Source organism: Malus sylvestris, chromosome 15 (assembly GCF_916048215.2).
Source record: "Malus sylvestris chromosome 15, drMalSylv7.2, whole genome shotgun sequence".
NCBI classification, from domain to species: domain Eukaryota; kingdom Viridiplantae; phylum Streptophyta; class Magnoliopsida; order Rosales; family Rosaceae; genus Malus; species Malus sylvestris.
The window spans coordinates 19,628,025-19,644,242 of NC_062274.1; the positions used below are offsets into that span (position 1 = coordinate 19,628,025).

The following is a 16,218-nucleotide window of genomic DNA, read 5'->3' on the forward strand; positions in this document are numbered from 1 at the left end:
GTGGAGGTGGTGGTGGTGGTGGTAATAGTGGGATGTGTTGGTTAGGGTGGGAAGGTAACAATGGTGGAAGGGCGGTGGCAGTGGTGACAATGGTGGAGGTTGTGATTATGGCAGTGGTGGTGACAAAGGTGTAAGGTTAGTATTTGTAGTGGTAGGTTGTAACATTTACTCTATTATCTAAGGGATAGAATGTGTGTGAAGGGCTAAACAATGTCATTTAAAAAAAATTAATGAAGGTATTACAACAATTGAAAATAATTATTAAAGACCCAACGCTGTTTTTTATTAAAATAGCTTTTAAAAGCAACCTACATGATGCTTTTAAAAGCTGTTGTCTGGAACCCATTGCTTTTAAAATAAACAAGATATTTTACTTTTACCAAACATATTTTCAATGCTTAACTTAAAGTTAAGCAGTTTTTAGTGAAGAAAAAAAAAACAATACCAAACGGGGCCTAACAACCTGCAAATGTACACTTCAGCCCCTTGCTGCTTTAAGCAACCACACACATAATGCATGCATGGTGGATCCATCGAAACCCAATTGCTAAAACATAGAAAAAGCTACTATATATATGAAAGTGTTGTAAATATTATGTGGATGGTCCACATGAATAGTTTCTTACTATTTATGCACAGTATTTTCACTATTCATTTGTGGAAAATTTGTAAAGTGAATAGTGCTTTCTTTTGTTTATATAAAGGAAGAAGAGGAGATGAAGTGAGGTGAGTTCACGGGAAAGATGGGAATGAAAAGAAAGAAAGAAAGAGAGGAAGAGAGAGAGAGGAAAGAAGAGGAAGAGAGGAAGAAGAGGAAGATTAGAGGAGATAATAGAGAGAGTTATCTTTGTACTCCTATTATTTCAAATTATAATGAAAGCACCACTGCTGACCCGAGGACGTACTCCAGTCACACTGACTGTAGAGGAACCTCGTAAATTTTGTGTCTTGTTTCATTTATTCCACTGCACCCACAGTCAATTTTACAACACGTTATCAGCACGAAAAGCTCTCATGTCAGTGGAAAGCACAACATCATAAATCTGGTAAAGCATTATCTATCTCTTACCTCGGTCAGCTAAAATCTCACAGAGTAGAGACGGCAAGCCAGACATGTCAAACAGGGAAGATCATCTTGTCACAAAAATCCATCAACCTTTCGTTTATCACTTTTTTTTTTATCACTCTAACTATTGATGTGCTAATCCTTATCCCTGCTAGACCTGCAATCTATTTTTCTCTCGTGGACAAGAAAGATGGAGAGATCTTACAGACAAACAAAGGTGCAGCAAAACAAGCAAAGGTATGTCCATTTTTCATTTCTCCCACCGCGCCAGAAGCGCCCCACCGAATTCCGGTGCGAATTGAAATTTCCAACGACCTGAAGTCGTCACGAGATAAGAAAACTCGTACCTGACAACTGGTTTTCAGAGATCCAGAAGAATCTCATTAGACTTGGAAACCCAAATCGTGTTGTTCTCAATGGATCTCGAGGACCTCCATGAATCCTCAGTTGTCTGAGATGGTGATGGCATGACTGACTCCACACAGGTCTCCCTCTCTTGTGCCTTCGTCAACCTCACTGTCATCTATGTCTCTATGGAGAGGTTCTTGCTTTGTGATGCCATGTTCTTTGGGTCATGCAAGAACAACGCCAGTCTCTGGTAGCCTTTTTGGATTGAATTGGTTTTGTGTAACCCCCACAACAACCCAGCTGGTACTGGGTTTCGAGACTGGTAGAGATAGACAAAGAAAAGGGGAAATGGGGCCAATGATTTGGAAAGGTGCGTTGCACCATGTAAAATGAAAGAAAAAGGCAATGTTTTTTTTTGGAATGGTGTAAAATGTGATTGAATAAGAAAATAATAAAAATAAAATAAAGGTAAAGTTTTTTTGATGGTGTTACACCATCTGAAACGAAAGAAGAAAATATGTATATATTTATTTATGTGCATGGTGTTGGTTTAAAGCCCATGTCACCTTTGCTTTAAAGCTTCGATATTTATGTGCATGGTGTTGGTTTAAAGCCCATGTCACAAGTTCTATTTACTTTAAAGCAATTTATTTATCATGAACGGTTTTACCGCCTACTGCTTTAAATTTTGATTTATGTGAATGGTGTTGAATTAAAGCCCTTGTCACAAACTTTAATTTATTTATTGTTCAATTTATTTACTATGGCTGGAATTACCGCCTATTGCTTTAATTTATTTATTGTACTTATCTTTTGTTACGATGAGTATAACAAGGACCCAGAGTTCCTTGATTAGATCAGAACCTACAATTTCTTGATCCTCATCACATAAAATGATAGGACCCGAAGTTCCATCATGCAAAAAGATCAAACATGAAGTCCCTAGATCCTCAAGATCGGACATGAAGTTTCTTGATAAGTACCTTAAGTTTGAAGTGCCACAGTGCCTCAACTTAATTATAATAAAGGTCATAAAAGTCATAAAAGTCTCAGTCCATAGACTATTTAATAAGGACCAGAAGTTCCTTATGTCCATACTTAAAATGGTTTAGCAGAAGCATTTATTAAGCGGATGAAATTGATTACCCGCGCTCTGCTCATGAAAACGAAATTACCAGTTTTCTACATGGGGACATGTCATTTTACATGACGCATTATTAAGTTCGGATGAGACCAGTTTCCAACCATCAATATTGCTCAGTACAACTCGTGTTTGGGAACTAGCCAAACATTATACATTTACGAGTTTTTGGTTGTGTTATCTATGTGCCTATTGCACTGCCACAACGTACTGAAATGGGCATTGATGTTGAACATCATCTATCATTCAATATTTAGAACCCTTGACTGGGGATATATTTACCGCTTGGTTTGCGGACTGTCATTTTGATAAGACAATTTTCCTGCCATTAGGGGGAGAAAATGATATCGTTCCAGAAGAACGATGAGAAAATATCATTCCAAAAGAATGATGAGAAAAGACCGTTCCAGAAGAACGAAGAGAATTTGTCTTATTTTGATTCACGAAGCAATCAATGAGAAAATGAAATATGAATAAATGAATGATGCAACGAAAGTGATGAAATCATATATACTTACTGCAAATGTGCCTACAAGAATTGATGTCTCTGTTGGATAAAATAATGAGACAGTAAATGATTTATCTGTTGCACGCCTGAAGCGTGGCAGATTTTTAGACTCAAAAGGTTCAGTTATTCGAAAGAAGAATAATATGGCACTACTGAACTATTGCATTCCCGAAGCATAACTGTTGCATGCCAGAAGCATGACAGTCGCCGCATGGATACACGTCCCAGATAGGACAATCCACAGACATGGGAATGTTGATGTCTCATACATGGAGCATAATAGACATATAGGTTCCAATGACTCAACTCCCGGAAGTGGAGATTAAAATCCAAGCTCTATAACGCTCAAGAGGAGGTTATGATCCACATTCTCTAAATTATGACTATCCTGGAAGAGATAGCGTCATGCCCTTGAAGAGGCAATGGATATCCAAAGAAATGAAAAGCTTTTATGCATGCGCATGCACATGAGAATATGGGATCACGGATTGATGATAACCAATGGTAATTTTGGTTTTTACAAGTAGTTACTAAATTCATCAATGAGCTGTGTTAATATTGAGTCACGTTCTTTTGTTCGTCGACAAAAGAAAAATTATTGGCCAAAATGGAGAAAGACAATTCCATTACAATTTTGTAAGAACGTGGGCAAATGAACCTATATATATTTGAATACAATACAAATAGCCAAAAGATGTTGAACCAAGGAGGTTATATATGGGCATTTGTAATACAGTGTAATATACTTACATGATATGACACAAGGTTGTAAACGAGTTCATATGAATGGAGAATTATATATGAAGGGTTGTGAGTCGCCCACATTATATCTCCATAAGTAAATCCCTCAAGTATACATGGGAGCAAATTGCTCTTTATAAATTCCAAAGGAAAATGTATCATGAAGTGTAGAAAACCCTTGAAGGATTCAAATTGCTTGAAGTAAGCCTCTGAAGGGTAAAACATAAAATATGTACTCAATACCAATGGATGATATAAATTGCCTTAGTGAGTACTATCATTATGATATTGTTGCAACATACTAAAATCTCTTGCAAGAGTCAATGACATTAAATTAGAACTCTTGAAGAGTTGATGATATTAAATTGGGACTCCTGAAGAGTCTAGAAAAATTATAAAGTGTTGAAGGAATTATTGTCTCGAGCTGCAGATCAAACAATCTACCAACACGAATCTTATCCATGATATTTATGATATTAAAAGAACCATATGGATTGAAGATTATGAGTTGAATACTCATATGATGAAGACACTAAGAATAATCATTTATCTTCGTGAGGGTAAAGATAAATTAATATTTGGTCCAAAAGTACCATATCTTAGTGAAGTATATGCTTTATTGTATTTGGCACAATACATTGAATGAAATAAAGCTTATTTATTAATATCTCCAAGAAATTACAGATATATACATACACATGAGTTAAAACAAACAAACAGGATGGAGCCTTCACAAAGGTTGCTCATGTGAAGCCTCAGTACTCGGAAGTACCCCAGAAGGAGGAGGCACTGGAGATTGATCATGTGGCACCCCAGTACTTAGCAAAACACCAGAAGGGGAAGGCATCAGTTACTTTCGGAATCTAGCAACGAACCTCTGGTGATCACTTTGAATCCGACTTTCGGATTCCTGCAGTTGAACGAGCTTTCTTTTCATGCTCGTAGAGTAACTATTTGCAAGCACGTGTAACACCCTATTCTCGTGCTTGAGCCCTCTGATCTCTTGTTTAAGACTTGCCACCTCCGCCATCAATGATTCAACTTGGCGAGTTTGAGCAAGTAGGCGTTGGCCCATATTGGACACAGAGCTAGCACACTGAACACTGAGAGCCAAGGAGTCTTGAACGGCCGACTCTTCAGACCGTTCTGAAAAGATCTTGTTATCCCTTGGAGTGAAAAGATTCCTAGCTACCACAGTAGCGGTTATGTTATTCTTCATCACAGAGTCCCCAACCGTAAGAGGACCATTAGAAGATAAGAAGGACGGGCGCCATATATTATCCTAACGCTGCTCGTCTGTATCACTCCTAAGACTCAAATCTAAGCAAATGTTAGATGGGCAAGTCATTTTTCAGAAATGATGAAGCAAAAACAGAGGTCAAATAAAATTTCAAAGGTGCAAGATAGGGGAAATTTCTACAAGCAGCAACTTTCTGAGCATACTCTTGAACACAATTGATGTCTCTATAAAAGAAGAGGCAGCAGAGCCACTTGTTCAATGATCGATGAGGCACCGCTCTCCGAATTTCATAAGCCAGATTTTCCTGAATAAAATTCGTTGGCATTTTTCAGACGTAATCTCAACTTTTCAGATATCGCGTGCAACTTTGTCAAAGATCTCTGACAAAGTTGAAAACGCGTAAATCTTACTGTTCTATTTACACCACAGTTGCTGACAAGAGTAAAAGCACAACACCACCACTTGCTATTGAGAAATCTCTATATATGTCGACATCTGTTCTCCATAACAAGGCAGACCCGCAACACTGCAAGAATACCTAACTCTTCCTCATCTCCGAGAATGCATCTTCAACATAGCATCTCGAAATACTCAGTTTTCTTCCTCTCCGAGAATACCTCTTCAAACATGTCACACCAGAGCAAGATTATCACATATCTTCAGGGACCAGAGCAAGATTATCTCATATCATGCAATCTCCATGTCATTTCCTTTGTCCTTGTTCTTGCCAGCAAAGACAAGGATAAAGAAAGCAATATGTCGGAACCTCCACTCAAACTCCCGGTAAGGAACCGACTGCCTGGAACCTTTCCTGATTGCTTACCTAGTATTGCTCTCGAGTAGTCATCTTCAACGGTTGGAGCTGGGTCTCCAGTCACCAAGAAGTGATGAACCATCCAAATGCAAGGGTTGCACTCCACTCCGGCATCAGAGGGCAAATACTGCCGGAGAAGATGCCACACATGTATAGGGGAAAAGCAGGAAAAATACTACTTAAGCAAGGGGAGCAAGTAAGGAAAGTGAAAATGATACATTGAAGCATGTGGAGACAAGCGCAACAAACGCGTGCTGATTCATCCTTGACAAAACTGAAGATCACTTGCCACATGAAGCTCCTCATGGTCCAATTTCATTCAAGATCAAGCCTCGAATGTCCTTGAAGAAATCACAAGTCCGATTCAAAATCAAGTGTTCACTAATCTTGAATCAAATTCCGCTCCAGATAAAAGGAGTAAATTCAGACCTTTGGATCAAGTCTAGCAGAAGGTCCTCCAACCCAGTTCAAGAAAAAGCCTGTGGAAAGTTAACAACAAGTAAAGCAACTCTTTCAGCAACTCTTCTTACTAAGAGACTAAAGCAGAACGATTAACGATCAACCTAAATGATTTGAAATCAGGGGGAGATACTCATCAGGGGGAGCATCCAAGACAGATCAAGATTCTAACGAGTCAATCGAAGACTTGTGGCCATCCAAGGGGGAGTGTTGTAAATATTATGTGGATGGTCCACATGAATAGTTTGTTACTATTTATGCACAGTATTTTCACTATTCATTTGTGGAAAATTTGTAAAGTGAATAGTGCTTTCTTTTGTTTATATAAAGGAAGAAGAGGAGATGAAGTGAGGTGAGTTCACGGGAAAGATGGGAATGAAAAGAAAGAAAGAAAGAGAGGAAGAGAGAGAGAGAGAGGAAAGAAAAGGAAGAGAGGAAGAAGAGGAAGATGAGAGTAGATAATAGAAAGAGTTATCTTTGTACTCCTATTATTTCAAATTATAATGAAAGCACCACTGCTGCCCCGAGGACATACTCCAGTCACACTGACTGTAGAGAAACCTCGTAAATTTTGTGTCTTGTTTCATTTATTCCACTGCACCCACAGTCAATTTTACAACAGAAAGAAGGAAAAATAAATCAATCATATATAGAACACTACTTTCCAACGGCAAAAAAGTATCTATGATACAGAATGTGCTGAGTCACAAAGTTTAAAAATTAAAAAAAAAAAAGAGAAAAAGCTAATTTACATGTGGGAAAATTAATGAGGCATAAACTCCCAAAATTAGCTTCCTGTAACCTAGCAACTAGCCATTACCTCTACGTATGGCTTTCGAAGTAGATGAATCTCGAAAAGTCGGAACAGTGCTTTCTTCATCATTCAGGTTTCCATGAACTGTGAGGTTGGGGGGCTTATTTTTGTCTTCTCGGCACCTGCAAGTTGGTTTATATCAAACAATTTGCATATCGGTCTAGGATTAGTGATCGGCCTGATGTTAGAGACTGTATACTGTGGTATACATAAGTTTGAAGCATATGGGGCACTTACCATAATGAACCCCACGTATTTCGACTTCTCGCCATTCTTGGACAAGGGCACAGCAGCAACACATGAAATGTGAAAGGAAGTCATCAATAAAGCCTCCCTGCCAAAGAACGGAGGTTTATCACGGTAAATGTTGGTTCTTCATGTTGGATTATGACATATTAGAATGTTGGATTATGAGTGACCAATGGTAATGCATTTTCTATATATAACACGACAGAGGAGAATTACAGTGCATTCACCTCATGTCTCAATATACCAGAACCTACAAGATCAAACCATGCAGTCGCGAAGATACTATGATTTTACTTCAAGCGAGGAAAATGGGAAAGGAATTACCGAGATATTCAACATCTTGCGAAGTTTCCTTCTAATGCAGCATGTATAGCAACAGCATGACAATACTAGCGAATAAGCCATCAATTCATTACATGCTTCTGCTGAAGCTGATAATCATCAAAAAGAATTTATGAGTTTCCAAAAGTATAAGAAAGGGCATGTATAGAATGTCAATATCGCCACGGCCAAAAAGAAACGCACCATTGCAACTTAATTTAACCATAGAAGGTGAGGAAATAATGTGAAACATGGGGCATATCTAGAACTAATGGAACAGTCTATGCATGCACTTGACGAGCCATAAAAATACTCCCAAAATCAAATCAACTGAACATTCAAAATCACTGCCCACATAAAAAATAATGCTATCACAACTCATGAGCTGTTACCAGAACGTCATGTAAAATTTCCAAAGGATGGTTCTAGCCCATTTTAATGTCGGTACTCAGTAGCATGAGAAAAATAAAAATTTCTTCAGCTAGTCTCATGCAATCTTTTGTTTAGGCCTTGTTCGAATCATCGATCAGGCGTGAACAGCTGGCATTTGTTAAGATATAGCCTAATCAAATAGGCTGTCTATCTTTTTAATGTGCAACTACCCTATCGTTGTTACCTTGATAAAGATTAGCCTGTAGGCACATTATCTCCTTAACTTTTAAGACATGAAGGTAGTCTAAAGTTCTGCAGCATTACAATCCAGATTTTACCACAAAATCAACATCAATGTACAATTGTCATTTGTCATTTGTTCTGGGTCCATACCAGATGTCATTTCAACATGGATTTATAAACTATACCAAAGATCGCATGACAAGTCGATCACCTTAAACTCTGAACTGTGAAAGTACAAGACTTGAAACAAATGCCAAAGGACATTCAGATATAGCCTTGAAACAAATGCCAAAGAGCATTCAGATATAGCCTCATCAAATAGGCTGTCAATCTTTCTAATGTGTAACTGCAACCAGCCCATCATTGTTAGCTTGATATAGATTAGCCTGTACGCACATTATCTAACTTTCGGGACATGGTGGCAGTCTAAATTATGTTAGAGCTTTGAACTAAGCGGTTTTGGGTTCAAAGTCTCTCATCCCCCATCACTCAGTTATATTTTAACTGACAGTGAGGCAGAATGGGGCTACACACCTATGTTTTCTGTCTGCCACTCCACATGCATAATGGGGATGCATGTGAGCGGGTGCAAGCTTGATATACATTATTTACCCACTCCTAAGCTTTTGAGGATACATTAAAAGTTTAACATATAAAAACAGATTAACCAGGCTTAGATAATCCAAAGAAAACTTACAAATAGGCCTGTTAGTTGCCACTGAAGCAATTTTTGAAAACGTCCCACAAGGATAGAAGAATGTCTTTATACCTGCAAAGAAAATTATCGCCAAAACTTTAGCATGCACAGCACAATTTTCCCTTTAATCACTTGGTATAGGGGAGATGATGTAACTCTTATCTGTCTAATGATTGTAATGTTTGACCAACCCAACCTTGATTATATGACATTTATATGAAAGCAATATTATACATATCACAGAACTTAATTTGTGATGCACCCTAGACTCATGAAAAAAACCATATCCGAAATAAAAATCATCTTAACACGTGCATTGCATGTGCATGAGTAGATGGAGTGAGAGAATATTGACGCTTGAGTTAACTGGTGTTATTATAAGCAGAGGGAATGGGTTTTGGAAGATTGAACTCAGCCCAGCAGGATAAGCCAACAGGACCAATTTGTAATAAACTCCGAACAACCCCATTTTTAGTCATGTTAATTGAAATTGACATGTCTAAACTACTAATAAAACTATAGTAATATTGAGACTAACAAATATTCTTTAATTAAACTGTAGCCCTAATTTTTTGACATTTCCTTCCTGTTTGGATTGAATGGTACTATTTGCTTATAAAATATTAGACCTATCCCTTGCCTTCATTACCTGGGGCAAGTTTCAAGAACAGACGCACAGTATGAGATACACAACAAGAAGAAAAAAAAGGAGCAGTATCTTACTGCTAGATCTTGTCAAGCATACAGAAGCATGTTGAGCATGAAAGCAAAAGTAAAGGCACCCTAATCCATTATAACACTTTGATTATCAATTCCAGTAACCAGACTAAAAGAATAAAGAACTTACACAGAAATGGTTCCGAGCAACATCCAAGTAGATCAGTATTCCATTCTTCATGCAGGTGTGAACCTCTAGTTGACAACAAATCATGTCCAGAAGAAACTGAAGACGTGCTTCTGCATATACAAATTGTCACATCAGATATGCAAAAACCCCAAGAAGTAGAGAGATGTGAGTGCACACAGACATGGGAAAATCAGAATCCCTTGCAGAATGATATGCATATCTCTGCTCATCAGACATATCTGACTGACGGAGATCAATCAATGTTGAGAAGCTCCAAGAACGAAACTAGCCTATGCATCACCATTGTTACACTCACCGATTGCAACACTAAATTTTAAATGGCGCTATAACTACATAGAATTACAGATGTACAAAACATACAGAAAACTAACCTTGAAGTTTTGCGAGATTCACTTTTTTGATAGCTTTCATTAGATGAATGATCTTTCTCATTATTGGCATCTGACTGACTCCGCTCTACTTTCTTACTACTTTTTTCGGGGGAAGAATTTGCAGCTACGGTTTCTGTCACTTCCAGCAAACGCTGAATTACTTCACATTGACCCACATCATAAGTAGCTTGCGACCGTTGTAGTTCAAGTTGAAGCTTTTCATTTTCCTTTTGGAGTGCCTCATTAAAAGCTAAGTTCGGATAGGAGCAAGAAAGTGTTTTCTTCAGTACTACAGTGTCATGTTTTGAGGGGTCTGGTTTAAGGATCACGTCCTGTACCTTTCTGTCCTCATCGTCCAACGTGTATTCACGTTGATCCATTTCAATGTCTTCCAATCTCTCCTGTAGTGAAGAGCAGAATGAATGAACTTAAATCATGTTAAACCGTTAATAGAAAGGCAGGAACAGCTAAGTACAATCTTAGGCAATTAATTTAGTCTACTTTTACATATGGGCCAATATGCAGATTACGGTAAATCTGGAGGCAAAGCAAAGTTAAATGGAGTTTACGTGCTTGTTAATGAAGAAAGATAATGGTAATTGTATTTCATAATTACAAATTCTCAGAGCCCAATCCTTGTCATTTTATATATCACTGAAAAACAAAAGTCCTAGTAAATAGAATAAATCATTAACAACGAAAAGCTTCATACAAACTACTTCCGTTTGCTTAATTCTTCCATCAAGTTGCTGATATACCCAGCCTACTCAAAATAAGCCATCTCCATAACTTAAACATCTGATAATATAAGTAAAGGACAAAGTAGAGCAGACATCCTAGCTACTCAAAGTGAGCCGTCTTCGTCCCCTCAACATTAACAATTCCAGGAGAAATTTAACGAAGGTTAGATGCCGCATAATTACCAAAACAAGGACAATCAAACTATAATATCCAATTTCAAGGAAGATCATAAATTCCTCTTGCGACACACACTCATCAATTAGACCACAAAGCAAACGAAGAACCGTAATTATAATAATAATTACTAAACCAATAACAACAACATGATAAACGAAAAAAAAAACAAACAAACAATAATCCGAAAATTTTCAATACCCTGACTCGAGCGTTGTCCACGAGAGTAATCAGAGGCACAAGCTTCAAGTATCTATCAATTTCGTTCTGAGCCTTTCTGAACTGGTACACAATGTTCCATCCCATTGCAAGCAAATACAGATAGCTCCGGTCTTGGCAGCTATTGACCAAAATGTAAGACCTCCTCAGAGCTTCCTCGAGCTGCTCCAGAGGCTCCCTTGTCTCCGGATACCTCTTAAGCTCCGAGATCTTCAGCTGCTCCAACAAGTTCCCGATCAGCTTCAAATGCTGTGCAAATTGCCTGCAATTCTTCTTGTGCATTCGCGCCGTGTTTGCCGCCTTGACTATCAGTCCAATCAACCTCACAGCGTCTAGGCCCGTCAACTGAGCCACATTTGCAATTTCTCCCAATTGATCCCACGACGCCATTTTCGTCTCTCCGAAAGCACTAAACCTCGACTTTTCAGCTTTTTTGTAAACACTTCACTGGATCACAGATACAGATCTCATTCACTATAATCACTTCAGTTTGACATTAAACAAAAACATGAACCAAATTGAAGTTATAAAGCAGCAATTGCTCTGAAAATTTGCCCAAAAATCGAAAATCTCGGCGAAATTTGCAGGATTTTCAGCAACGGGATCGCATTGTGATTGAGATCTTCAGGTTTCGGAGCAATTGAGTGCGCATTTCAACTGCAGAAAAAAAAGACGCAAAAAATCAGATAACGAAATCTCCAATTTTCGCATTTACGCTTATTGACTCGCTTTTTCAACGCTCAAATAAACAAAAGCGACCAAAAATATTAAATAAAAAATTATATAAAAAAACTGCAAAGAAATATAAATGTATCGCCGTCAACTCACTGTTCTTCGCCGCCGTTCTTCAGCTTCCGGTCGGTTTCTGTTTACTAATTTTCAAAAAGGGAAAAGCACCTGCAGCAAAAGCTTTAAAGCTATTCAATCAGATAAATAAGAGAAAAAATGGAAAATGCAAATGCGAGCGAGGACGGAGGCGATGAGCGTTTGTTTCACCTTCTCTCTGCAAACAGGTGGGGGTGTAATTTTGAGCAACTTCGAGGGCTTTTTCTTCGCGTATATATTGCATGAAACGGAAAAGAAACGTCAAAAATCTGCGACGAGGAGAAAAGGGCATGGGATATTGGGCGTTGCAGGCATTGCTTTGCGGGAACGAGCTTCTTCTTCTGTTTCTTCTTTCTTCTCCCCTCCTCTCTCTCTCTCCTCTCTCTCTCTCTCTCTCTCTCTTATTTCTCTTTCTTCTGGTTCTGTGTGGATTTTGAAAGGTTTTGAGCAGAGAGACAAATAGATAGATAGAAAGAGAGCTCTGATGGAAAACTCCCACTCACGCACTCTCTCTCTCTCTCTCACTGCTTCGGTGTTATTTGTCCGTGCATTGTTTTGAGCAAAGCAAACACTCTCTCTCTCTCTGCTCTCCTCTCTCTTCTCTCTCTCTATCCCAATCGCACACGCCACGCCAGAAGAGGCTGATGAGCTAGGATTTAGTGGCGCTGGTCTTGAAAGACGCATTTGTCCATACTCCGCTATCCATTTTACGAAGCTGCCAAGTGTCAACGACCTCGGCCTAGTGTAACGGCGCTGTTCGCCTGGTGGCGGTTAAATACTTGCGCCAAATTTTCTTTGGAGTTTTTTCTTTCTTTTTTTTTTTATCAAAAAACACAAATGTTAATCTAACATTTGTTACATATATTAAATTTATAATAATAAATTTGAGAAAAATTAAGATAATAAATACAGGTAAGTCACTTATTAAGATTACATAAAAGTGCAGAAGATTTAATATCTATTTACTCATGGAAGTTTAATGATAATTTCACATTGGATTACAAAGTTCATATAATTAGGGGTGATTACAATTCAATTCGGCTATATTTTTTGTTGAAAGGGATGACCTTAAGCATTTCCTTATTTACTTAGTTTGCCATTAAATATTTCCTTATTTACTTATTAGTCAAAAACGAACAAAAATGTAAGTAAATATTCATAAAAGTTTTATCAATGAAAACAAGGTGACAGGCTGGCAGATGGACGTAGTAGGGGGAATAAATGAAGCTCAACTGACAATGTCATTAAGAAGGGAAAAAGCAGATAGGATCCGGCATGTGAGGATTTTGGGATCTTTCGATCACATTCGTTCATCGTACATTGTGTGATTAGTTTTTGTTAGGTATTGTTTATATTCAATTTTAAATAAAAATTTATAATGATTTCTGACCGGACAATGTATAATAAACGGATGTGAGAGGATCCTCACAAAAAAGATCCGGCGAGAACAGTGACGGATCCAGGATTTTAAACTGGGGGGTCCTAATAATAAAGGTCAAAAAATTTATAGACAAAAACATTGAAAATTTAAATATAATACATTTCATTAAAAAATCATATGCAAAACAATATTACAAATTATAAAATCATAATTCAAGCGTCCATTACGAGGTTTCATAAGTTACTAGGGAGTACCTAAGTTATTGATTATCTAATATGGACCACTAAATTTAAAACACCAGTCAAATAAAACTCTCCCCAAACTCCCTCTATCTTTCTAACCAAACACACCATTTTTCTCTTTTACTAGTTTCCAAACATCCACTTTCTCTCTCACTAAAAACACAGCGGCCATACCTCCACCAACCGCCTCCCTCCCCATTCTCCCGAAGCCATGGCAGCTCCACCCCCAAATTTCACCAACCCATGACATGACAAATCATATCCATCTTACTGACCTTATGTAGGAAATTTCACCCATAAGAAAAATTACTAAGGTGGTTGAAATAATTTGGGGAAATTTGGGCTTATGTACTACCCCGCCAGACGACAGAGAAAGGTTGGAGGAGAAGTGAGTGGCACCGATGGATGAGACCATGGCAGAAGCAAGGAGGAGAGAGGCTGGAAGGGTCCTTATTTTCTTTCTTCTCCGTGCGCGGTCATCTTCTCCAAGAAGAAGACAGTCACTGCAACCTGCAACCTACAACCTACAACCTGAACAGACCTCATGCTCGAGTACGAGGGGTCCCCGGAAAATTTCTAGTAGCAATTTAAGATCACTGACGGGTCCTGTGACCTCCAAGGTCCCTATGTGGATCCGTCATTAGGCGAGAATCCTCTTGGGAAAAAGGTCAAAAGCGTCATATAAGTGTTCTCTCGACCATAAACAAGAAAATGAATATGCTGATTTGTCTCCTAAACTTGTATACATCTATTAGTTATCTCCTTATTTAGCCAATTACCCTCTTGAACTTTTTAATTAGCCAATTTCCTTCTTGAACTTGAATTTTAACTGATTATCCCCTTAACTTTTGTAAATAGTTTCCCCCAACGTTAGATTTTAAAAAATTTCATTCAATTGTTTATGTGATCAAAATGGATGAAAAATCTGATGAATTTTTTTTAAATCTAACAGTATTGGGAAATTGGCTATTTATAAAAGTATAGAGATTAATTGGCTAAAATTATAATTCATAGCAGAAGTTGACAAATTATAAAAGTTCAAAAGAATAATCAATTAAATTTTAAATTTAAAGAAAAAATTAACAGTTTCATACAAGTTCAACAACAAATCGTCAAATATGCCAATAGGAAACCTCAACATCCATTATGTGGCAACTGCCAAGTGGACCCAATGTCCGACGACGACGAGAGATTTTTCAGTGTGATCGTCACACAAAATAGTGTTGGAAATTTGAGTAGTTTGAGTATAAATTTTTTTGTCCCACATTGGCCATTCTCAAAAAATTTCATTACTTTATAAGGCTTTATCCTTTATAAAAAGTGATTGGAGTAATAGACCTTGGAGAATAAAATTGGGCTCACATTTGGGGTTGGGCTTTGGGATGCACTAATTAATATATAATTAATTATAATATATATATATAATTAATTATCATACACAATTTATCACAAATTGTTGATATATATCCAATAGATAGTACATCATGTGTCCCTATATAAATGGTGAGGTATGTGTGTTAAAAAGTTAATAACTTAAAAATTAAAAAATTTCACCACTTGCATAAAAACACATGGTGTACCATCTATATTCCCGTCACAATTAAAAAAATTTTAACGATGACAAACTGCACATGACGACCGTGCCACGTGTAGGCTCATGCTTTTCCAGCACAACCTCCTGTGTCTCCGAAACCCACGTTAACTCCATCATCTCCAATTATGTTTTTTTTTTTTGTTGGCAAACCATCTCCAATTATGTTTTGGAAAGCAAACAAAACATAGGAAACAATTATTTGTAAATTTTGGAATGCAATATGGCACCTAGGTCAATTCCCAAAAAAATGTTCTCTTAGTGTTTTTTTTTTTTGGAAGCAATATTCTCTTAGTGTTTGTTCATGAAGTATAAATGCAATCAAGACAGTCTTAAAAGTAAAACTTTCCATAAATTTCTATCACTTCATATTTTTATTATAATGTTTCATCATGTTGGCACGAAAATTAGCATTAAGTTATGAGGTAACAGAAAACTTATAAGAGTCTCAATTTGAGAGAATCTATTTTTAGTATTTAAAAATAAAGAGCGTGAGCTCATCATTTTGGAACATAAAACTATCAGACTTTGAAGAAGTAGGATTATCTCCTCTCTTTTTTCACTTCTCTTCTATCCCTTCATATTTGAATGATCATGATTAAGCCACGTCAACATCTTATATTAATTTTTTTTATACAGAGAGAAAGACAAAGTGAAAAAGTGTGAAAGGAGGGGAGAGAATCATACTCAAACTTTAAATTATGAGTTTTAAACTAATTAAGGATCGAAAATTTTAACCTGTAATGGGACTTAGAAAGTGATCGAATAACTCGAATATTTGTACTCCAAACTC

General features: G+C 37.4%; 1 protein-coding gene and 1 long non-coding RNA gene across 4 annotated transcripts; one reads left to right on the forward strand and one right to left on the reverse strand.

Annotated features, from left to right (window-relative positions):
- Positions 1–363: 363 nt before the first annotated feature.
- On the forward strand, positions 364–7,059 carry LOC126604913 (uncharacterized). The gene is made up of 2 exons (XR_007616785.1): positions 364–581; positions 6,944–7,059. It is a non-coding gene; the product is annotated as an uncharacterized LOC126604913 (long non-coding RNA).
- Positions 6,947–12,878, reverse strand: LOC126604912 (protein MID1-COMPLEMENTING ACTIVITY 1). 3 transcript variants are annotated; one of them, XM_050272234.1, is made up of 9 exons: positions 12,383–12,878; positions 12,215–12,283; positions 11,369–12,043; positions 10,253–10,653; positions 9,861–9,970; positions 9,014–9,085; positions 7,705–7,811; positions 7,369–7,465; positions 6,947–7,253 (listed from the first exon to the last, which is right to left on the reverse strand). In XM_050272234.1, the coding sequence occupies exons 3-9, from the start codon at positions 11,774–11,776 to the stop codon at positions 7,201–7,203; spliced, it is 1,248 nt and encodes a 415-aa protein (XP_050128191.1). In that variant the 5' UTR covers positions 11,777–12,043; positions 12,215–12,283; positions 12,383–12,878; the 3' UTR covers positions 6,947–7,200. The 3 variants fall into 3 exon arrangements, with proteins under 3 accessions (XP_050128191.1, XP_050128193.1, XP_050128192.1); XM_050272236.1 differs by having other exon boundaries at positions 12,215–12,295; XM_050272235.1 differs by having other exon boundaries at positions 12,215–12,303.
- Between the last annotated feature and the right edge of the window lie 3,340 nt (positions 12,879–16,218).